The sequence below is a fragment of the Raphanus sativus genome, chromosome 7, assembly GCF_000801105.2.
Source record: "Raphanus sativus cultivar WK10039 chromosome 7, ASM80110v3, whole genome shotgun sequence".
In the NCBI taxonomy this organism is placed as follows: Eukaryota; Viridiplantae; Streptophyta; class Magnoliopsida; order Brassicales; family Brassicaceae; genus Raphanus; species Raphanus sativus.
Genome location: NC_079517.1, coordinates 5,021,413 through 5,044,271, shown reverse-complemented (window position 1 = coordinate 5,044,271; position 22,859 = coordinate 5,021,413). Strand labels below are relative to the sequence as shown.

General features: G+C 33.2%; 4 protein-coding genes across 5 annotated transcripts; 2 read left to right on the top strand and 2 right to left on the bottom strand.

Annotated features, from left to right (window-relative positions):
* Window positions 1–761: 761 nt before the first annotated feature.
* Window positions 762–4,243, top strand: LOC108818286 (heparanase-like protein 1). Its single transcript, XM_018591209.2, has 10 exons — window positions 762–916; window positions 1,725–2,011; window positions 2,104–2,140; window positions 2,230–2,413; window positions 2,489–2,637; window positions 2,721–2,957; window positions 3,045–3,234; window positions 3,321–3,446; window positions 3,549–3,648; window positions 3,730–4,243. Exons 2-10 carry the CDS (start codon window positions 1,790–1,792, stop codon window positions 4,114–4,116), a joined length of 1,632 nt encoding a protein of 543 aa, XP_018446711.1. The 5' UTR covers window positions 762–916; window positions 1,725–1,789; the 3' UTR covers window positions 4,117–4,243.
* LOC108818287 (SNAP25 homologous protein SNAP33) lies at window positions 4,195–6,203 on the bottom strand. Its single transcript, XM_018591210.2, has 6 exons — window positions 5,971–6,203; window positions 5,120–5,631; window positions 4,945–5,038; window positions 4,734–4,867; window positions 4,538–4,635; window positions 4,195–4,437 (listed from the first exon to the last, which is right to left on the bottom strand). The coding sequence occupies exons 2-6, from the start codon at window positions 5,615–5,617 to the stop codon at window positions 4,341–4,343; spliced, it is 921 nt and encodes a 306-aa protein (XP_018446712.1). The 5' UTR covers window positions 5,618–5,631; window positions 5,971–6,203; the 3' UTR covers window positions 4,195–4,340.
* A 6,055-nt stretch (window positions 6,204–12,258) lies between these two features.
* LOC108817172 (TIR domain-containing protein-like) lies at window positions 12,259–13,927 on the top strand. The gene is made up of 2 exons (XM_018589789.2): window positions 12,259–13,065; window positions 13,435–13,927. Exons 1-2 carry the CDS (start codon window positions 12,506–12,508, stop codon window positions 13,676–13,678), a joined length of 804 nt encoding a protein of 267 aa, XP_018445291.1. The 5' UTR covers window positions 12,259–12,505; the 3' UTR covers window positions 13,679–13,927.
* Window positions 13,928–15,123: 1,196 nt separating this feature from the next.
* Window positions 15,124–17,733, bottom strand: LOC108814743 (uncharacterized). Of its 2 annotated transcripts, none has more exons than XM_018587366.2 (8): window positions 17,640–17,733; window positions 17,255–17,401; window positions 17,103–17,162; window positions 16,889–16,991; window positions 16,198–16,801; window positions 15,990–16,110; window positions 15,713–15,880; window positions 15,124–15,594 (listed from the first exon to the last, which is right to left on the bottom strand). In XM_018587366.2, the coding sequence occupies exons 2-8, from the start codon at window positions 17,378–17,380 to the stop codon at window positions 15,535–15,537; spliced, it is 1,242 nt and encodes a 413-aa protein (XP_018442868.1). In that variant the 5' UTR covers window positions 17,381–17,401; window positions 17,640–17,733; the 3' UTR covers window positions 15,124–15,534. The 2 variants fall into 2 exon arrangements, with proteins under 2 accessions (XP_018442868.1, XP_018442869.1); XM_018587367.2 differs by having other exon boundaries at window positions 17,255–17,369; window positions 17,640–17,719.
* Window positions 17,734–22,859: the final 5,126 nt, after the last annotated feature.

Below are 22,859 nucleotides of genomic sequence, written 5' to 3'. Positions count from 1 at the left end.
AATCTAGCTGTTGTTGAGAGTAGTATTATGATCATTTTGATAAATGCAATATAAAATCATTGTGTAATTAAGGAAAAAATAAGGAAAAGGCAAAGCTAGAAGCCAAAAGAATATATGTCAAGCAGCTAAAGAAGAACTTTGAACCACCAATTTTTCTCCACCAGTTTCGGTTTTACTTGTTTTCAAAGGGATGCTTTGAACTGTTTTCCGTTAAACCAAATAATTATTATTAACAACAAATAATAAGGGAATTAACGAATAAAAAGTGGTAGAAAGCTCATGTTTCAAGAGAAGGTTTGATTCATCAAGTTGCACCAACTCTAGGAATATTTTAAAAAACAAATAAAAAGAAAAAGGAAAAGAAAAACATACTATCTCGAGCAAGTGAAAATAGAGAGAAGCCGACAAATTGCAAAGATCACCTAACCCTTTTGTACATCACCTCAGATTTTGATCCAAAGTGTCATCAAGACAGAACTATCACAACCAGGGCAGGCTCAATAGGAACAGGGCTCCATGGACAAAAAAAAATTTAGGCCCTTACATTAATAATTTTCTTTAAACAAATGTTATTAAAAAACTAAATATTTAAAATATTGTAAAATAACTATTCTATTTGATGTTTGATTAGTAATAATGTAATATATTTTAAAAAATTAAAATAATATATTTTGTGATATTATCTATTTTAAATTAAATAACGCATGTTAATAAAAATAAAAAGAAATTGATAAAAAACTATAAAAAAAAATATTTGGAGGTGGGCACTGGGACGGTCGAACTAACCCCCCACCCCCAGTAAGCCTGCACTGATCACAACATCGTATTCAATTATTATATCAAAAAACGTTCCAGGCTTTTTCCCCCTTCAGAGTTCAGACTCGGAATTTCTTCTCCATTGAAGCTGGATTCTAAGGTCAGTTCATTCTTCTTTTTTTTTTCAGTCTTCTTTCTCAATCTATCTGATATATCATTTCTGAGATTTCAGATCCTTCTCTCAAGTGTTTCTGGGTTGGTATATATTTACTAAGAGTTCTTTAAGATTTAATTATAATTACTTGAAAATTTGAATCGTCTGCTTACCAATCATCGAGTCACCGCAAACTCTTTTGACTCCTTTCCATCTTTTAGTTTATTATTTTCTTAAGTTCCTTCTATTCATTTGTTATCAAAACAATTCGAATCAATTATAATCCGTAAAATTCAATAGACGTTTGCTTTAGTATTTAATTACCATAGACTCATGTAAGTAACTGCTTAGTTATGACCATGTGACGTTGAAAAACATTAATTTCGCTCACTAATTTGTACATGTTAAGGGGTCAACCTCATTGCATTTGAAGTTAATTGTTTTTGTTACTCTATAGAATCCTTTTTCACACGCAAGTCTTGTCTCTGTAAATCACTTTCTTGTTCTGGTAATTGTAGAGACATTAGCCTTTCCTTCTTCTTGATGTTGTCAGCAAAAGTAAAAGTTTTTTTTTTCTTAAAAGAAAAATTCTTCTTCAATGGGTTAATTACACTTAACTCCCTATTTCATAGAACCTAAAATCCAGAAGAAAAAAGTTTATTCCTTTTCTACATCACATGCAAACCTCTCTGTCTGTCTCTCTTTCTCTTTATCTATTATCACTTGCTAGTTCTGACAATATTGCAGAGGTTTTTAGCTCTCTGTTTTTTTTGCTGTTGTTGTTGTCAACACTCTGTTTTGTTTAATGTTTTAGATTTAACAGCAAAAGCTGAAAGCTTTGGATAGTGAAGCAGCTTCAAAAAGAAAATAAAAAACAAAATGGGCTTCAAAGTTTGCATCTTTCTCCTCTTGGGGTGTCTACTTCTAGCTTCAAAGACAACAATGGCACGAGACATGAAACGTGCATCGATCGTGATCCAAGGAGCTAGTCGAATCGCTGAGACCGACGAGAACTTTGTCTGTGCGACATTGGACTGGTGGCCACATGACAAGTGCAACTATGACAATTGTCCTTGGGGTTACTCTTCAGTTATCAACATGGTAATAACAAAAAAAAGAAAAAAACTAGAGAAAAGGATTAGTCTTTGTGATTGACATTTTTGATCATTTGAATTGACTTTTTTTTTTTACAGGACTTATCTCGTCCTATTCTTTCTAAAGCTATTCAAGGTTTGCACATTGCTGATAAAACTGATCGTACCATCATCGCTTGTGTTCTTGATATCTGAAACTTGTAGTTTTTTCTTTTTTTTTATAAGCCTTTAGGCCATTGAGGATAAGAATCGGCGGTTCGCTGCAAGATCAAGTGATTTACGACGTAGGAAATCTCCAAACTCCATGCCATCCATTTAGAAAAATGAACAGCGGCTTGTTTGGATTCTCTAAAGGATGCTTGCATATGAAACGATGGGACGAGCTTCACAGTTTCTTAACCAAATCAGGGTAAGCCGAAGCATGTAGTCCCCATGTAGAGAAGTGTGTGGAGTTATTCATTTTCTTCTTCTTGTTATTTGGCAGAGCTGTAGTGACTTTTGGTTTAAACGCTTTGCATGGGAGACACAAGCTACGTGGGAATGCGTGGGGTGGGGCGTGGAATCATGTTAACACTCAAGATTTTATCAACTACACAGTCTCAAAAGGCTACGTTATTGATTCTTGGGAGTTTGGTATACATTAACTCACACATTTTTACAAACTTGCCTTCTCTCTAAGCTTTGTTCTTACATTTCTTGTTTTCTTTGGTTTTTAGGAAACGAGCTGAGTGGAAGCGGAGTTGGTGCGAGTGTGAGCGCAGAGCTTTACGGGAAAGACTTGATTGTACTTAGAGATATAATCGACAAAATGTATAAAGACTCTCGGTTGGTAAAGCCTTCGCTTGTCGCTCCTGGAGGGTTCTATGAACAGCAATGGTACACAAAACTTCTGGAGATCTCCGGTCCTGGTGTTGTCGACGTGGTGACTCACCATATATACAATCTTGGTTCAGGTCTGGTTTTGGTAGAAGAGAATCAAATCAAATTCAATACTCTCTCGTTCGTTAATTTGATGCCTTCCTCTGTTTTGAGTGTTACAGGGAATGATCCACAGCTAGTGAAGAAGATACTGGATCCTAGTTACTTAAGCAAAGGAGCCGAAACATTCAAGAACGTGAACAAGACGATTCAAGAACATGGACCGTGGGCTTCTCCTTGGGTTGGAGAGTCCGGTGGAGCTTACAATAGTGGTGGCCAACATGTCTCTGATACATTCATAGACAGCTTCTGGTAAATACTTAACACCAACAAAAATATTGAAAGTAATCAGGCTTCTTGATCTAATACAAACCTCTTTGGTCTTTTGATCTTTTAAGGTATCTAGACCAGCTTGGAATGTCGTCCAAACACAACACTAAAGTGTACTGCAGACAGACTTTGGTCGGAGGGTTTTACGGTCTGCTCGAAAAGGGAACTTTTGTTCCAAATCCTGATTACTATAGGTAAGAGGGAGAGGGAGAGAGAGTCCATAACCAAGAACTCTTGCATTGATCTTTGAAGTTTTTAACTGAGTGTTGTCTGTGTTGGGTTTGGGTATGACACAGTGCACTGCTTTGGCATCGGTTAATGGGTAAAGGTGTCCTTGCGGTTCAGACAGATGGACCACCTCAGCTACGTGTTTACGCTCATTGTTCAAAAGGAAGAGTGAGTTCTTCGCCTCATACTAGCTTACTACATCTTCTGGTTAGAAACTTCCTTAAAAGAAAGCTTTGTTCTGTGTTTTAGGAGGGTGTAACGTTGCTTCTGATCAATCTAAGCAACCAATCAGACTTTACGGTTAGTGTCAGCAACGGTGTGAACGTGGCTTTGAACGTAGAGTCAAAGCCGAAGAAGAAGTCGTTGTTGGATACTTTGAAGAAACCTTTTGCTTGGATTGGAAACAAAGCTTCGGATGGTTATCTGAACAGAGAAGAGTATCATCTAACACCAGAGAAGGGTGAGTTGCGTAGCAAGACAATGGTCTTGAATGGTAAACCGTTGAAACCGACAGAAACCGGAGATATCCCGAACCTTGAACCGGTCATCCGTGGAGTGAACTCTCCGGTTTCTGTCTCGTCGTTGTCCATGTCGTTCGTTGTGTTGCCTAGTTTTGATGCTTCTGCCTGTTCTTGATGTTAATGTTGGGTTGTGTCATAAAAAAAAAAGATGTAATTCTTCTGGTAAATTGTATCTAAATGCTGGTGATAAAGAGTTGTAATTCCATATCTAAATAAACTTGATGCAGTTTTCTGGAATCAAATGTCTCAAACTTTATTAAAATCTCTATGTTGTGATAAGATTCAAGAAACAGAGAAAAGAGAAGCTGAACAGGTACACTTGTGGAGGGGCTGGTTTTACTAGCGGAGTAAACGGCGAGCTCGTTGGTTAGATTGTTTCACTCTGAAGTTAAGCTCGTCGACATCGTCTTGAAGATGATCAAGTCCATTGTTTTGCCTGTGTGTTTTTTTCATTTATTATATAAACGAGTTTTATAGAGGCATAAGAAAATGTACGTGTATGTGGAGAGAGTTGAGAGAGATATGAAAGAGAGAACCTTTCGATTTCAGTTCCCATATCAACAGCCATGTTCTTTAGTTCACCGAGTAGATCACTCAAATCTGCAAGTCCATCGTCCTGCTTTGCTTTCTCCATCTGTTAGACACACAGCTTTGAGTCTTTGATATATTGGCAAAGCAAAAACAGAACTTTTAGAAACCTCAGATAGAAAGAAAGAAGAGACAAAACAAAACCTCTATTTTCTGATAAGCATCAGCGGATTCAGGGAGAGGTTCACGGGTTCTTCTTGAATGTGGTTTGGGTAGATGGTTCAGTCCCAGCTTTTCTCTAGTCTCTAAGTTGTTAACTCTTCTCTTAGGGGATTCACCTACTCAGAAGAAGAAAAAAAGTGAACGAGTTAGGTGAAGTAACAAAGCAAGTGATCATGAAGAAAGAGGCAACCACCTCTAGTGATGACAGGACCGGTAATGGAGCGAGTCTTTTTAGGCTTCCAAGTCCTTGAGAAAATGCCTCCGAGGCTACCAAGAAGTTTCTCACCCTGAAACCAAAACACAAAACATACAAATAAGAATCCTTGTTTTATTTGGGGGTTACAACAAAATCTCATTATCTCTTGTACCCGACTGAGATCACGATCGATGTCAACAGCCTTGAGGTGAGTCCTCGTGATCTTCTCGCCTTGCTCATTCAGCATGACCAAAGTTCTGGTAGCGTCTGATCTCATCCCTTGCGCTACTTTCAAACACCCTTGCACCGTCTTGGTTGTCTCTTCAGACTTGTACACAGCGTAGCTCTGGAGTTGTTGAACCGACTGGTTCTCAACACCACCCGAGTCACGGAAATGATTCTTGAAAGAGGGGTTCGAACTCGATGATGAAGTGAATCTTTTCTCAACTTCCTCCTCATCAACAACATCATCATCATCAAAAGGGTTGAAGCTGTGAGTCTTCTTGGTAGGTAGAGAAGAAGGCTGAGGGGAGATCTTGTTAGATGGCTTCAAGGTGTGTTTGATATCATCATCAAACTCGTCGTCTGAATCAAAAGGATTGGAAGCAGAAGGAGAAGGCTTATTATGCTTGGGGAGTCGTGTTTCCAGGGGCTTCTTCAAACCAAACATTTTGTAATCCAAACCTGAAAGATGTGATCCAAATATGAAACAGATACCAAAACTTTTGAAATTGATCAAAAGCAAAGGACCATCTGATACACAAATGTTTCTCTCTCTGTCTCTTGATCAACGACAAAGATCATAGTTCTCTCTATAGCTATCTATCAATCAATCAAGTATCTTACTATCTACATCCTAACAACAAACACAACCAGCGTATGATCAGATGACAAAACCCTAAACCCTAAGTTTTTTTTCACGGAAAGTCGAGGACGATCAAGAACTGAGGAGGAGCGACTGAACGAGACAGAGAGAAGAATCAGAGATTGCGAAAGAAAGCAAATCGCGCATTTGCGGCGTACCTGGATGAGCGAGCGGATAGAGAGAAGAAGAAGAAGAAGAAGAAGAAGGAGGAGGATTTTAGGCGGATGGAAACGAGAGAACCCCCAAAAGGATATGAGTTTGAAATTCTGAATCCCAACAACACACTGTTGAGAAACTTAAGCAAGTAAGTAACGTCCCATTGGATACAAAAGGATTAGCTTTTGTTTAAAGAAAACTTTTTTTAAAAGAGGAATTTTTTTTTCTAGTAGAACATACAGTTACATAATCTAACAAGAGTAATTAGTTTTGTATTCAAGTAATGTTTATATACAGTGCCGGTCACTGAGATATATACGAGTCACACGTGTATATTTAAAGAATATTTTTTTATTTATCTCTGGAAACTATTCTTTCTAAATTAAATAATAAACTAGGTTGTGCGGGTGATTATTTTCATTTTTATAATGTAACTATATAGTGTACATGATTAATGGTATATAGTTTTAATATTTATCATATTATTAATATTCTATTATATATTTTCAAACATAATAATTTTATAGTTTGTATGCATATATTTACTTTTTTGTTTCAAATTATTAGTGATATCTCTCTTATTAATACATTAATACTAGTTAAAACCTTACATTATATATGATATTTAAACGACAAATTCTGTTCAATCTATACTATTAAAGCAGGATCCTATTGGCTTTTTTACTAAAAATACACATTTCTTTAATAATATTGCATATTTCATTAAGGGCAATCAAGTAATATTAATAACACATCTATATTGGGTCACTTTTTTAAAAATCTAGCCAATTGCTCACATCATCTCTTTTGGGCCATTTGGGCCGATTAACAAATCAGATTCAATTTTTATTTTTTTCGGATCGGGTTCGAGTCGGATCTTTCCGGGTCCGGGTGGGTTCGGTTCTCATACATAAGAACCTGAAAAATAACCAAATAACCAAAATATCTAAAATGGGTTCGGTTATTTATACTCAGAGTAACCAAAGTATCCGATTCGGTTCAAATTTTTGTATCCAAATTACTCAAAAGTAACCAAAAGTAACCGAAAATATCCATTCTATACAGTTTTTTTAGATAAACTTTTATCCAAACTATCATATTTTATCCAAAAATACTCAAAAGTACTAAAAACGACTACTATAGTTAACTTATGATATTAATTTAAAATATTAAAATAATTATAAATATAATTATAACATATATTTTTAGATATATATTCACATTTTGGGTATCTTCGGGTACTCATTTGGTTCTCGGTTCGGATCGGGTTCGGATCGGTTCTTCGGATATAGCAATTTAGAATTCATTCGGATATTTACCCCGGGCCTGATCGGATTCGGAACCCTGATTTTTGGGTCGGTTTTGGGTTGGTTCTTCGTGTCCGGATATTGTGATCAGACCTATACTCATTTAAAATGAAACACGATAAAGAAAGATAAAAAGCTTAAGTCTTTTATAAAAAAACAAATATATGAAAATATGACATTTATTAAATATTTGTCAATTTAAAAAAAGATAAAGGAAAATAAACCCGCGCTTTAAAAGTGCGGGTCAAAATCTAGTTTACTATTAAATTAGATACTAATTTCCCTTATAGTTTTATTTTAGGTTTTGATTGTACATATATATTAATCTAATTATATGTATGATTTAAATCTTTGACTAAATAACATACACTAAGTGTAATTAATATCAACCTACATTAAAAATATTATATTAAATTAAAATCACAAATTTAATACAAAATTGTACATGAGTTTAATTTAATTAAAAATTAATTAGATACTTAAAATATTTATTTTAGTAAAAATGAAATATACATGTATATTATAACTAATTTCGAAATTAATTAAATATTTAAAATATTTTTTAAGTGAAAACAAAATATACATTTATATTTTAAATAAATACAAATGTATATTTATATTGTAAATAAAAAAATTTGAAAAGATTTTATTGGAATGTAATTAAGAGAAAATCTCGGAATATCTATTTGATTTGTTTGTTAAGAATAATTCAAATATATATACAAAAAAATCATTAAGTAATTTTCTAAGGGGTTATCCAAATAAAAAATCACACATAAAATAAGTCATGACTTCTGTTTTAATATATAAGATTAGAATAATTGTTAGTTTAATTTTTAATATATGTATTTTACATTAGTTTAATATACTTATTTACAAAACAAAATTATTAATTTGACTTGTTTTGGTATTTTATTTTAATTAAATATGCAACATTATATAGTTTTATGAAAAATACATTCAACTTCTTTTTTAGAAAAATTGGATACATAAAAGTTAGCCCATCCTAATATTTTATGGGTTTGTCTTCAAGCCTGACACTGTTCATATACATTATTACATTTATTATTTAGATGGGAAATATAACTTAAAACAAAACATTAAAATCAATATTTTAAAATATGAAGATCATTTCATACCATTAATTATGTATATATTGTTTATTACCTTATATAATTTACATATAATTATACTACTATATTTTATTTGATTGGTATATTCAGTTTATTCGGTTTAAATGATTTATATATCAGACTATATCTATATACTACAGTTTCTTAAAAATAATATTTATTCGATATATATAATAATATCAAATCCAAAACACTTTTTCTATTTGATTTCGGTTTGATTTTATTGGATTAAACACTTTTAACAGCCAAAACTATAAATTACACATTTAAAATACATATTTTTAAATTTAGCTTTGTTGTATGAGATTGTATGGTACGATGGTAAGGGGACGAAACTAGGACGATAACATATTTCAATTTTGATTTACCTTTTGTATGAAATTAAGTTACAATGCTCTTAGAAAAAAAAAAACTATTTGTCAACTGTATTTCTAATCGAAGATTAGTCTGGGTTTTTTTCCTAATTCTAGAATACCTTCGAGTTAATAAAAAATAGTTCTGTTAGATATTTTCATTGGACGTATTTAAAATAGATTTCTTTTTGGAAAACCCATGAAAACATTTGTTAAATTCAACTTGTTTTGTTTCATGGTCAAGATTTAGACATGCGTTTAAATTAACGTAGCTTAGGCCATTTACAATATGTTTATTTTTATCTTTTAAATAGAAAAACTTTATAATATAAATAAATTGTGCTTCAATGTATTTCTTTTTAAATAGAGATTTATATTGTGTATAATACAGAGGAATGTTCGTCGGATTAACAAAAATAAAATTATTCATTAGTGGTCGGGTGTGTACATGGTGTCCCGTAATGATTCTAAGAATAACGAATTCAAATCCTTTGCTTTCAGATTACCCTAATGTGTGGCGAAACAACACGAATATCTAACTCTTTTTGCGAGTAACCGATTGATATTCTTAATCAATATACTCATGGATTAGTCGATTAAATATCAGTCCGCTACATATCTCAGGTCAACAAAAAAAATATAGAGGAACATTAATTTTATCTCTATAATTAAAAGGAAATTTTTCAATTTTATTTGAAAGGAAAAATAAAAATGAGATAAAATAGTTTTACTTCTAAATATTGTTATAAAAGCAAAAATAGAAGTAGGTTGGAAATGTCACCGTGACATGCTGGAGACGATATAATAACATTTTCTTATGAAAAAATATTGAAGAAAGACGTTGGCAATAGTAAATTCCGGAAGATTGATTTTTTGTGGTTCGGTGGTTGTTACGACTATGATATTGATAAGCATAAGATTGATATTATATGTTATTTGTCTATATGAGCTTTGATTATGAGTTAGATTGACAATTTTTAATCATCTCTAGGAAATGCTTGCTTAGCTTTCATATACGTACAGAGGTTTGACCACACAATATGATATTTCCTTTGTTTGAAGTATAACTAGATCATGACCCGCGCGATCGCGCGGATTTTATTTTTTTATTTTTAACATATAATATATATTCTATAATAGTTGATACAATTTGGAATTTGTCATTTTTACATAATGTGGTTTTATATAATTTTGAGTTTGTCTAAAACATATTATTTAAGAACAATGTTAAAACTGTTTTTCCTATTAATAATTTTTCATTGGTGTATTAGAGATATAAAGTGAAACCTCTATAAATTAATAATGTTGGGACTATACCAAAACTATAATTTTTTATTAATTTATAGAGATTATTAATTTATCGAAATACTAATTGAACCAAAAACTCAATTTGAGACTATGAAATTATACTAATTTATAGAGATATTAATTTATAGATTATTAATTTAAAGATGTTATACTGTAACTGTATAGTGAAAACACTAATATAATATCAACCAATACGATTTGGTTTTGACATTGTGCTTTTTGGGATTTTTTCTAAAAGTTTTGTGAATGTCCAATGATGAATACGAAGACAAATACTTGTACACACATTTTAGTGGGAGAAAATGATTTTTCAAATCTGACAATTTGATTGTGAATATTTGATTGTAACCGAGATTTTAGGCATAGTAGACTCATCTTGGTGAAGAGGTTTTCCAATAATCGTTTTTTAAGTATAAATTGATGTTTTTGTTATTTAAGTAAGAATATATTCTATTTAGTGTATATTCAAAGCAAACCTCGATTATTTGAACATCTAAGAAAATGTGTTCTGATATCTTTATTATTGAGTTTCAAAAGTTATGTATCAAGCTATTTAAAATTTTAAGATTTATCAGTATTTGATTCCAAATAATTGTTTTTATTTAAAAGGGGTTTTGTGTTTAAGATAATTATAGTTTAATGATGGGAGGAAACGTGTTCTTAAGTTATTTGGTTAATTGAATCAATTGTTTAGGAAATAACCAGACCAAAAAGTCAAAATTGTATAATGACTGGCTAAGGATTCGTATAAAAAAAAGGATTCATGTAATATTTGTATCTTTTTTCAACCTACTCAGTTTAAGTTTGTATAAGTTGATGGAAAAAAGGATTAGCGTAATATTTGTATTTTTTTGTCAACCTACTCGTGTAATATTTATATTTTAATAACATGTGTAATATTTATTTTTTTCTATCTATTTATTTTTTTATTTTTAAGAACTTAGACTCGTGTTATATTTATATTGGAGACATTTATTGTATTCATTTGACTATAATAAAAGAGAGGGATTATTATATTTTTACTATGATATAATATAAATATGATAATGTGAGTATACTCTAACGAAAAGAACATATATTTTGTTTAATAGATGCATAGACATAGATCTTATAGTGGAGTTAAATGATAGATAGTTGATATTAAACTCTTTAAGGAAATATTTAAATAAAATGTTAGACTAAAAATATTTATGTGAAGTCCAATTTAAAAATCCACCTAGAAAAAGTTATAATGTTTCTGTTTTAATAAGATAGATAGAAGGTTCATGGATATATGATATATTTATGTCCGTTGTACTTGTAGGTATTGGTAAACACAGTCGAAAGACCCAGATAAATTTAGAAGGATAAACCTAATGTTGCAGTTGTGGTGGCTAACACTAAACTTCATTTGGGTATCACAGTCGGAGCCCGGAGGTCATACGAGTCCTCACTGCTGCAGATCGGATTCAGAAAGGTCTGGGGCAGATTGTTATTCAAGAGACAGTGGAGAGTGATTATGGTGTTGAGTCGGTTGTAAGAGTGAGGGTTTTACCTTCCATCTCTGAGTTTTTTCACTCTCTTAGGCCACCAGAACAACAATTCAAGGAAGAGAGGTCAAGCTTGATTAAGGGAATGGAAACAACTCTTTAGTAATGATAAGTTTGGTAATTTGGCTGTCACTAACATTGCATCAGAGTCAGAGCCGGTCCTAGAGTTTAGGAGGCTAGAAGCAAAATCAAAAAAAGTGGCCGCATAAAGGGAATATCGAACCCGGGTTACAATCCAACATTACCTTACACTTTATGTTATACCACTAGACTAAAGCATTTTTCTCAAAGAATGTGGCCGGATTTTGTTTATAAAAATGGCGGCTGGAAGCCATTGCTTCTTTTGCTTGGCCCACGGGCCGGCTCTGATCAGAGTGGTTATGGGCTTAGGTTCATTCTTAACTTAGAAGCTTTGGTGCTATAAGTATCCAGAGTATTTGCATTGAAGACTTATTCAAATAACAAAATATTTAATCTTTTCTCTTCTCTTCTGAAATTCTTCTGTTTCTCACCCATTTTCTGTCACAAATCACATAAGCTAAAAAAACACAAAATATTTTTCGGAATAGCTAATTAGCCGCCAGTAAATACGACCTCAAATATCACCCACATCGACTTAACTTGTCTTCTAACACGGAGCCTCCTCCACTAATACACCAACTATCATAAACCCAGCTGATAATCACAAATAGAATATTTTGTTCTCGTAGCTTTATCATTCATTTAAAAGTAGAGTATGATTAGAATAAATTTATATTTTTTTAAAATGATTCGATTGGAGATGATCTAATAAGAAGGCTCTACCTGATCATCTACCAACTTTTTATATAGGGTTTTCCATTTTCTCTTGTTCAGTTGTTGGCTTAGTTTGACAAACCTATACCCTCACCAAACTCTATCAAAACACATGGTTAAACGAGTTGGTCCTCCGCCGTTCCTGATTTCAGATATCGGACTTTTTTATGTTCTTTTATTCTTATCTTTTTTTGTCTATTTTGCGGTTGTTTGCCAACAACCATCGCGACCTCAGCTGTTTGTCAGTTTCCGGGGAGAAGAACTACGCAACGGCTTCGTGAGCCATGTAGTGAAAGCTTTGGAAGATGCAAGGGTCAACGTTTTCATAGATACCCATGAGCTGAAAGGGAGATCCCTTGAAAACCTCTTCAAGAGGATCGACGACTCGAAAATAGCACTTGTGATATTCTCTGACCGGTTCTCGGAGTCAGAGTGGTGCTTAAATGAGGTGGCGAGGATAGATAAGCGCGTGAAGGGCGGCAAACTCAGAGTGATCCCTGTCTTCTACAGGGTGAACACAACCGACGTGAAAAGTTTCACAGGTAAATTTGGAAGCTGTTTTGAAGAAACGGTGCAGAGACTGTCCTCTAAAGAGAGGAATACCGCAGAAAGTTGGAAGAGTTCTGTGAAGTCTGTTTCCTCCAACACCGGCTTCACCTCACAAAGTATCAGGTATGGTCAGGTTCAATTTTATTATGGACTCTTAGGTAAAAAGGAAAAAAAATCTGGACCCTTTAAATCACATATTTTAGTTTTTTATAAAAGTATATTTTAAAAATTATTTCTCTGTTTCTACATAAAATTTGTTAACAAAACACGAAAATATACGTATGAATTTTTAAAATATTTGCTAGTAATTAAAAATTTATTATTTTTATTGGAAAAATAGGCCCCTTAATTATTGGACAGGACGGGTCCATGTTCCCTCTGTATAGTCTTTAAATATTATCGGTTGAGGTTTTTTTTTTTGTGAACAAAATCGTTATGTAGTATGTAGCTAGACTATCTGATGTGGAGAATGGTTCTTTATTGATATTGCAGCATTGATAGCAATCTTGTTGACGCGATTGTTGATGATGTTAAGAGCCAGCTACCTCACATGTTCACTGAAAATAAAATGTCGATTCTAGAAGAGCTCTATATCGCTATTGTTTTCGCTGCTTTCTATAAGTTAGTAGCACCTATATTTTTCTCCGACACGAGTTTCTTCCAGACTCGTCAATGGTTTGTGGGTGTTTCGTGTATAGTTCTAGCCCACAGAAGGCTCCCCTTAACGCAAGTGTGATCACGTGCTTTGACATGATCAGGTTCTTGCTGTACTTGTACCTCGCTCTCTCTCTGTGTGTAATGCGTGCTTTGACATGATCAAGCTCTTTTGTTGTACTTGTACATGTGTGTGTGTGAATGCGTGCTTTGACATGATCAGGCTCTTGTTGTCTACTTATTTTCTTGTGTGTGTTTGTTATTGTCAGTACACGTTTGTTGATGCCTCGTGTGATTGTGATTTGGTAATTTCCGGTTTTTCCTTAACTAACTCTTGGAGTTGTTCGGTCAACTAGTCGATTCCTTTTTTTAAAACACAGAGAAAGACAAAGAAAAGGATGAAATCCTCACAAAGACAATTTTTTTTTTTTTCACAAAGACAATTTCTTTTGGGGAGAAAGAGCAATTCAAGATTTAGGAAAATGAACTTTTACAATAAAACCCTATGTGACTTAAGTTCTCTAGTGATGAAGATGTAGAAATTTTATGTATTTTCTGCTAGTTACTTTGATAACTTTTTTTTTTACTTTGATAACTATAATCATTGATTCATAAAATATTTAACTTTTAGTTTCGCCTCAAATTAGAAATTACCAAAAGTATACATACACTCATAAATATATCATAACATATATGCATGTATCCTTTTATTTTATCACAAAAATGATCACTCCATAATAAGCTACTTAATTAATGGTTCTAACAAATAAACCTTAACATATGTGATCTCATCAAATGATTTTATAGAATCTCATCATTATAATAGAATAAGAAATATCTATAATGTTGATGTGATAGACCAAATAAAAATAGAACTTTCAACAAAATTAACACATAAATTGTGTAAGAGTACTTAACTCAAATAATATAAGGGGAATGATATAGCCTATAATTTTTTTTTGGAACGCTATATTAGCCTATAACTATAAAAAAAAAAAAGAATAGACCATAAGTTAAGTAAATGTTTTTTTTCAGTCATACAGCTGATTCACCTGTAATGTATAGCTATGTTAGAAATTAGAACAAACATAAACAATATGCCTCTGAAAACAGAGTTCCTAAGAGAAGAAGCAAATGTTGTCCAATCCCAAGCTACCTAATAAGTCCTCTATGACGTCGTCTAATTCATTTCGTTTCTTCCAACGATGAACAAGACTCAACACACACAAATGTGTGAGCCATGTACGACACCTGAACCTTACCAAATACAACTTGTTAAAATATTTGATCTCTTAAGAGATTGTGCAATCATGTGCAAATGTTTGGATCAATGACGTGGATATGAGAGGACAACCTATAGTGAATTCACTACATATATGAGACACTGCAATGTGTATTGTTCAGCTTATATGTTTGTTTGGTATAAGCTGCTCTTACACTTAATATACTACGTTACATTTCTCACATATGGAACAATCTCTCTTCAACGATGAAGATTAAAGAAGCTGGCGAAACAACACCCAAAGGGGTGATAAGGGATATAATTGTTAGCTTTAAAACTAGCTTCGCATCATGCCCTTTTTCTCTATCAAAAAACGAACAAAGAATATGCATACACTCACTGTTCCAAGCAATCTAGGCACATTCTAAAAGCTAAAAGAACCAGAAACAATCTCTAAATCAGTAAATCTAGATTCTTCAAGACATTTAGTCAAATGATTTAACTCAGACCTCTGTTGTTCGGCTCTCCAGCCACTTTAAGTCTCTGGATTCCTCACCATCCTGCGATTTGATGTGTGATTAAGATCCCATCACCTTCCAAGCATGGAGAACTAAGGTGGAAACCTTGTTGGAGGAAGAGTCTGAATTGCAGCTGCTGAGTTTAGTGTATGGTTATTATTCTTTTCGAGATGAGATTCCTGACCATCTTGCGATTTTTCATGACCCAGAAAGAGGCAGCATATCAGTGGAAGAGCCCTTGTTCGTCTCTCTCTTTATCTTCAACAACAGAACATAAAAGGAGCAGTTAGATTCTCAGGGGTTAGTAAGATAATCTTTCATTTTTCGCATGCTTGACAGAAAGAAAAAAAGGAAAGCATCTTAAATTAAGTAGTACCTGTGCTTCTAGTTCTGCAATTCTCTGTAATGATGCTTGTTCTATACACACGCGGCGTTTTCGTTCTTCGTCGAGTAAACAAGTCATCTTATACCTTAGTTCAGCCATTTCTTGCGTAAGTTCTTCCCCTTCTTCCTTCGCCTTCAGTTTCTCCTGTTTCAGCTCCTCCTATGCATACCAAAGAAAGATCACAGCAAAACTAGTTAGATATTTACCAGTTTCATGAGAGTTGTGTAATGGTGCGATAGATAGGAAATATAATTTTTTTTCTAAGTACCTTCAGCAGTTTCACAAGATCTTCGTGCAGCTGTATCTGTTTCCCCATGCCCTCCATTTTATCAATCAAAGTTTCGTTCCGGGAAACTCCTAGTTTCTTGATGACTGCATCAAAGCATTCGCTGTGAGACACAAAACCAACATTGTTAGAAACGCGGATAACTCAACAACTAGTCGTAAAAAAAAATAGTTACTAAGCTGAGACCTACCGAACTTCACTAGACACTGGAAACAGATGGCTCAATTCAGCGAAGAAGCACTCTGCATTTAGGGGTTGTTGTTGATCTTCCTCACTTTCAAGCCGTTCTTTAGCACGGTGTAAGAACTCTTTGATACTCTTTTCAGCGGCGGCCATGCTCTCCCTTAGCTCTTCGTTTTGCTTCTCAAAGGACTTGGCTTTCTTTTCCGCCTCTTGTGACTGCAAATGGATCTCTCTGATTATCCCTCTTAGGTGATCTTTTTCTAGGACGCTTTCTTCTTGGATCTTCATTGCATCAACAAGTGCTTGCTCCAACGCTGTTATATCGAGCTTCATGCTTTCTATCTCAAACAAGGACTCCAATGTCAAGGATGAGATGGTCTCCTCCAGTTTCTCCACAGAAAGAGATGAACACTGTAGCTCCGTTTCTTTACTCTCGAGTTCTTGCAACAACAACAAATGCTCGGATCTAGACAAACACAACTCCTCTCTCAAAGAGTTAACTTCTTCTTCCAAGTTCCTTGATTCAGCCAATTTGCATTCAAGACTGTTCACATGCTCATTGAGATAACTCACTTCCTTGCTTCTAAAAGTAAGCTGATCTCGCAAGTAATCTACAGGACAACAAAAGAACAACAAATAAACATATAATTAGTTGAGCAAAGAGACTAAACTGATTGGGTCAAATAGGGAGTTTCTACCAATCTCTTTATAGCAATTCAACAAGTCTTTCTCCATGGTCCTAATTCTAGCCGTGTCTTCTAAACGAGATTTCGATAATGACTTGGTGTGGAGTTCCAACCTCTGAGGGTAAAGACAAGATCAAATATGTCCGAGAACTCAACCAATTAGAATGACAAAAACCCTCAAAATGTTGATAACACTAAACAAGAAGAAGAGGAAGAAGAATAATACTCTGACTAGTTCGATACTATGAGGCTGGGACTCTTTGAGCATGTCCTTCTCTATCCTTAGCTGCCACATTCACAAACCAAAACTCAGCTTGGTTGGTTTCATCATCAACATATAGGTATAAATAAAAGAGCCGGGGGTGGGGATTGAAAAACCTGAATGCGTCTTGACCCAATCTGCAGAAGCTCGTCAGCAGCATCAAAGGAGTTGTTTTGGCAATCACTTGTGGAACTACAAGCCGAGCTACTTCTTCCTGACAAACTTCCCGACCTACTCCACATTTATAGATAGATATCACCCCACTGCCAAAAAAAAAAAAAAAAAACATTTTACAACTAAACACGCATGTTAGTCATCCATGCGTGTTACAGACATCCATGCACTAAAATAACAAAATTCGATAACGATTTATGGTATGTAATTGGGGAAAACAAAAAAAAAAAACTATCAGACTAGAAATCCAATTTCAACGAGGAATGATATGATACAGAGAGGATAGTAGAGTTCATAGTTAGATTCAAGCGAGCACGAAAGGTTTACCTATCTGAAATAGCTCCCACGACGAATTTCGATTTTTTTTTTTTTGAATTGGAACGGCGAATCAAAATTATTATTCTTCTCTTGCCGTTGATAAGAGTATAAAGTAATAGATGCGAGACTTCGTTTTAAACGACAAACGGGTCGGATTCGGGTCAGGTCAGGTCAGATGGGTCCAAGCTTACCTGTGAAGCTGGGCCCATATTACACCAACCCTGTAAGCTTGGACCCATATTACACCAACCCTTTGTATAACCTTCTGTCTCAGGAAGAGAGTTTTGAATGCCCATCTGCTTTTGGTGTTAATGTATATGATCCTTTAGTGTTTTATCTCGCAATACTAGTAAGCCGAGTGTTTGGGTTCGTAAACCATTTATAGACTTTGTTATAATCATATAAATAAATATGGAAGCTAGCTCCTTAGTTTGTCCTTAGGATTATTAGTATCTAGTTAGTTCTATAGTTTGCACGTGTAGTTTAAATAATTTCATGCTCTCCTACATTTTCCAAACTAATGCATCATCTAACAAACAGAAACTTCCTTCGCTTCCCCTTTGGAGATTCTTGGGTTTGATTGCCCCATTCTCCATCCTCAATTTCTTATTAAGTACAGCTCCTCTCACTGTCTCACATCTAAGTTTCAGAGATTTTATAACATGTATATATCTATCACGCTTATAAAATAAATCTTGAGAAAGCCTTATCAACAATAATGATCGTTTGAGAGGGTTAGTTAACATTGGTGCTCGAAAGTATAAACCATTGCTATATATGTGAACCAACCAAAAGTGGTTTCAGAGACACCACCCGTCCTCTAGCTGTGTCCGATGTTGTGAATCAGACCGTTAAATTCGGTCTTCTCGCACACTTTTTGTTGGAGATCGAGAAGATCCTATATAGAAATAAGATTTGGAGTATTCTACTTACCGTCAATTAGTTTTAAGTTGAAAGCCCGTAAAATTTATTATGGTATTAGAACGGATCCACACCCTAACCCATAAATCCATCATGGACGGTGATCCGGTCAACCTAAGAGAGATATGATGAATTCTACAAGATTAATAGTTATAAACATCATTATCTCGAAGAAACGTGTTGGAGATAAAATCCTACATAAAAAAATGTATGAGACTTATAACTTATAAAGGACTTGGCCAATTCTACTTATAGGCCGTTGAGTCAAATATGAAACCAGGATGTGAATTTGAAGACTGGCTTCCCTCGGATCACCTGGAATAAGCAAGAAAGCTGCGTTTAAAAGCTAACTACTATAGCAGCATCCTACGTAACATGCTAGAAGCTACAAATTAAACATATCTATACAGCAGAAGCTGTAGAATATAAAAGACAAAAATACATACCAGATTGTTGTGTGCTTTTTTTGAGCAATTTATATTGGGGGGTGCCACAATATATGAGCTGTTACATGCAGAGCAAGGCATTTGCCTCGTGCCTCACCAAAATAGAATACTTTAGGGCGCCCCAAAAATAACAAGTTCTTGTTTATCATATTGGTAGTAGTGTATATGTTTAGCCTGAAGTTATTTTCGCTTGAATTCATGTTAGGATCTTAAACACACAAAAAAAGAAAATCTAAGATCTCAATTATAAGAACCAGCTCTGTATGTACGTTGCATGCAATAGTAAGGCAAGAATACCTTTTTATTAAGAAAATAAACCGAATCCAAACAGAACAAAATAAATGATGTTAAATCATTTTTTTTGGTAGTGGCTTGAAATAAATATTCAGAATGAATAAATTAAAAGAATTAATTGTCCATGTACGGTAACTCGACAGATATGTAAATTTATTTATTCTGCTTGTTTCGGACGTGTTTCTTCCACCATTTGTTTTCTTTTCATTTTTTCCATCTCAAAAATAAAAATCATTAACTACAAAATTATTTCCCTTACTTTTACAGAATTAGTTATGACTTATGAATGTGCACAGGAAAAAAAAAGTTATGGCTTATGAATCTGCACAAAAAAAAGTTATGGCTTATGAATTTGATTCGGTGGTACAGAATTGCGAGAATTTCCGTGTGAAAGAGAACCATAAGCGATACCAAAAACGGAAAGCTAAATATATTACCGGTTTTACAATTTAACAACTACTAGATCTTGATCCGCGCTTTGGAAGCGCGGAATATTTTACGATGAAAAATTTCACTAATAACTTAACAAATATTTTGGTAATTTTTAAAAATGTGTATCTAAAATATTTTTGCATTTAAATCAGTGTTTTAAATTCAACCCGATTGTGATTATACCGGTTAATTCGGAGATCTGACAATTCAATTTAGGTTTTTAAAATATTCATATTAAAAAAAATTACTAAAACCCGAGACTAACCGATTGAACTGTTGGATGACCGATATGTAATCTAATTTGATTTAAATTGTAATAATTTCATAATTTGTAATCTTATACTCCAAATTTTAAAGTTCATTATTTTACATTTTACTCTCTCCGTCCCACTTTAAGTGGAGTTTTAGAGAAATTTTTTGTTCTATTTTAAGTGATGTTTTCAAGTTTCTAGGTAAAAAATAAATGCATTTTAATATTTTTAGTTATTTATATTCTGTAGTATAATTGTTTATTGGTTGAAATTACTTTAATCATTATTGTTTTTAGATAAACGAGAAAAATAGAATAAAAGTTTGTAATTTCTTAATCAACGTGTAAAAACCTCAAAACTTACTTATTTTGGAACAGAGTGAGTATGAAATTATGACGTTTCTACAAAATTTTAAAAAGAAAATGATAGATATAACATAACTAAGATTAATTATTGTATTGTTTGGAAACATTGATAGTAGTATAAAAAATATATTGTTTGGAAACATTGATAGTAGTATAAAGAAATAAATATATTGTTTGGAAACATAGATAGTAGTATAAAGAAAGAAACATTAATGATTTAATGTAAGTATAACTATAAAGTATAAAGGTGTATTTAATTTAAAAACTTACAAAATAAATGTTAGGTCTAATAGAATATTTCTGTTTTAATAAGATAAATTAAAACGATCCTAATACACGTTACATAAATAGTTAACAATCAAACCCATAAATAGTTTATGTCACGTCCAAGAATCATGTTGTGTTCATTTATCCGTCTACAATGGAAAAAGGGTTAGTGTCCTGTTCACTCTAGAAGTAGTAGTGTCGTTAATTCTTCATCCACCCATCACCCATCACCCATCACCCATACCCAACCCATCTCATTTCTCAAGTTTCACTATGCGGGGCTCCTGCTTACACGAAGCACTCTCACATATATTTCATTTCCATCGTAGCAATCATTTCTTAAAGAATTTAATTGAATAAAATAAATGCATATTTATTTTTGTTGTACTTTTGTTAATTTTTTGGTCGTCTTTTTCGTTAAAAGAAAAGTTCTTTAGAAAGCAAATGCGGTATAAATCACGAGACGTGGCATTCGGATCTACCCATCCGTCTCCATCTGCATCCCTTGTTCCAACCCCGAATTTTGCGGCTGCGTTTGGCAGATATTGATCAACTTAAAATGTTTTACCAGCGGACACAAAATCCATGAAATAAAAAATACTAGTATATATGAAGTGTATCGATCTAAAACAAAATTAATCAGCTGAAATTTGATGGTTGATTAATATGACGGATCGTTATATGGCAGATTGACTAGTTGCCACTTTGTGAATAACCAAAACGACAAAACTAACAAAAGATGCAGTCTGTGAGAAGTATATATTACCAACGAATATTGTATTACAGTGACACTAACATATCGTATACGATCATCAACCAACATTGTAAACCACATATCTTACCTACCTGCCATTCACGTGTACTCTCCAACTACCACGATTAACGAAAAAATATGGGCCATAGCTTCCGAATGATCGTTGAGATTTTGATCCGCCTTTTTGAAGGGCGGGTATATTCTTTTATTTTAAATTTAAATTTTTTATATTTGTTTTTTGTTTTTATTATATTTATATTTTTGTAATCATATTTAGATGAATTGATGAGAATTAAATTAAGATTTTGTTTAGATCTTTGTGTAAGGTACGTGTTTGTTTCTCTCATATCTTGATCGGTTTGTATCTATAATTTAAATATATATATATATTATAATATATATATATATAAAATACATGTAATTTTTTGGTGTATACCGGATCTGAGTCAGTTTTCATAGTTTGACCCTAAAAACTCAGGTACCAGAAAACTAGAAAAAACCCAAACTCTGAATAAACATCCAAAATCTCAAAAGTGCCCAAAAATATTTAAAAGGCTGATTAAACTAATTTTATCCAAAATCTGACATGTTAAACCAAAAAATACCTAATACACACAAAATATTTTGCATACTTTGAGTATCCGATTAGGTCTCGGTAGGATCCAGACCCCAACCGAGACCTGCATGTACAAGAAATATCCAATATGTACTTTGCTATGAATTTGGACCCGAACCAAACAAATATTTTTGGATCGGTTTTGGTTGAGTTTTTTTTAATTCAGATTAAATTTCCAGACTTCAAAAAGAGATATATAAGAATGCACATACAAAATTTAAAATAAACAAACTCCTAATTTATATAATTTTAAACAAATTCTCTGTTTCAATATAATACATACTTTGTAGATAAAGATGTATAATCCCAAATACTATTTCATATTATTTTTTATAAATTTAAAAAACCCGCGCTTCATATTATTTTTTATAAATTTAAAAAATCCGCGTTTTCGAAGCGCGGATCAAAATTTAGTGATCGGTTAATATTCAAATAACTGATATATTATAAGTACAATAACAGTGATTTAGCTATTACGTTTGACTTATTCATTTATAATGTCGCATGTGTTATGAATTTGTTTATTTCTCTAGTTTTCCTTATCTCTTCAGTATTCTCCCTAAAACTTTAATACCCACTAGGTGGTCACCCGCACCCTGTGCGAGGCGAACGGAAAAGAAATTATAAATTTTAATTATAGATATTGAAAACATAAAAATGACATATTATATTTGGTATAATTAGGATAAGTAATGTTGTCATACAGATTAATGTAAGGAAAACCAACTTGGGATTAGAGGTTTATTGAATTTTTCAATCAACAAAAAAATTATTGAAGTATCCGGATAATGATAATTTTATTATGGTTGACAAATGTAATTGTCTTATTATCGAAGTTAAATCGTTATATTTCATTAAAATCATACTGATTTTGAAGTACATA

Coding starts and splice junctions, on each gene's coding strand:
- LOC108817172 (XM_018589789.2), top strand. CDS start 12,506: ATGGTTAAACGAGTTGGTCCTCCGCCGTTCCTGATTTCAGATATCGGA. Junction 13,066..13,434: donor TTCACCTCACAAAGTATCAG/GTATGGTCAGGT, acceptor TTGATATTGCAG/CATTGATAGCAATCTTGTTG.
- LOC108818286 (XM_018591209.2), top strand. CDS start 1,790: ATGGGCTTCAAAGTTTGCATCTTTCTCCTCTTGGGGTGTCTACTTCTA. Junction 2,012..2,103: donor ACTCTTCAGTTATCAACATG/GTAATAACAAAA, acceptor TTTTTTTTACAG/GACTTATCTCGTCCTATTCT. Junction 2,414..2,488: donor AGTTTCTTAACCAAATCAGG/GTAAGCCGAAGC, acceptor GTTATTTGGCAG/AGCTGTAGTGACTTTTGGTT.
- LOC108818287 (XM_018591210.2), bottom strand. CDS start 5,617: ATGTTTGGTTTGAAGAAGCCCCTGGAAACACGACTCCCCAAGCATAAT. Junction 4,636..4,733: donor ATGCTTATCAGAAAATAGAG/GTTTTGTTTTGT, acceptor TGTGTCTAACAG/ATGGAGAAAGCAAAGCAGGA. Junction 4,438..4,537: donor ATGGGAACTGAAATCGAAAG/GTTCTCTCTTTC, acceptor AAAAACACACAG/GCAAAACAATGGACTTGATC.
- LOC108814743 (XM_018587366.2), bottom strand. CDS start 17,380: ATGTGGAGTAGGTCGGGAAGTTTGTCAGGAAGAAGTAGCTCGGCTTGT. Junction 16,992..17,102: donor ATAGTATCGAACTAGTCAGA/GTATTATTCTTC, acceptor CTTTACCCTCAG/AGGTTGGAACTCCACACCAA. Junction 15,595..15,712: donor TTGCAGAACTAGAAGCACAG/GTACTACTTAAT, acceptor CTGTTGTTGAAG/ATAAAGAGAGAGACGAACAA.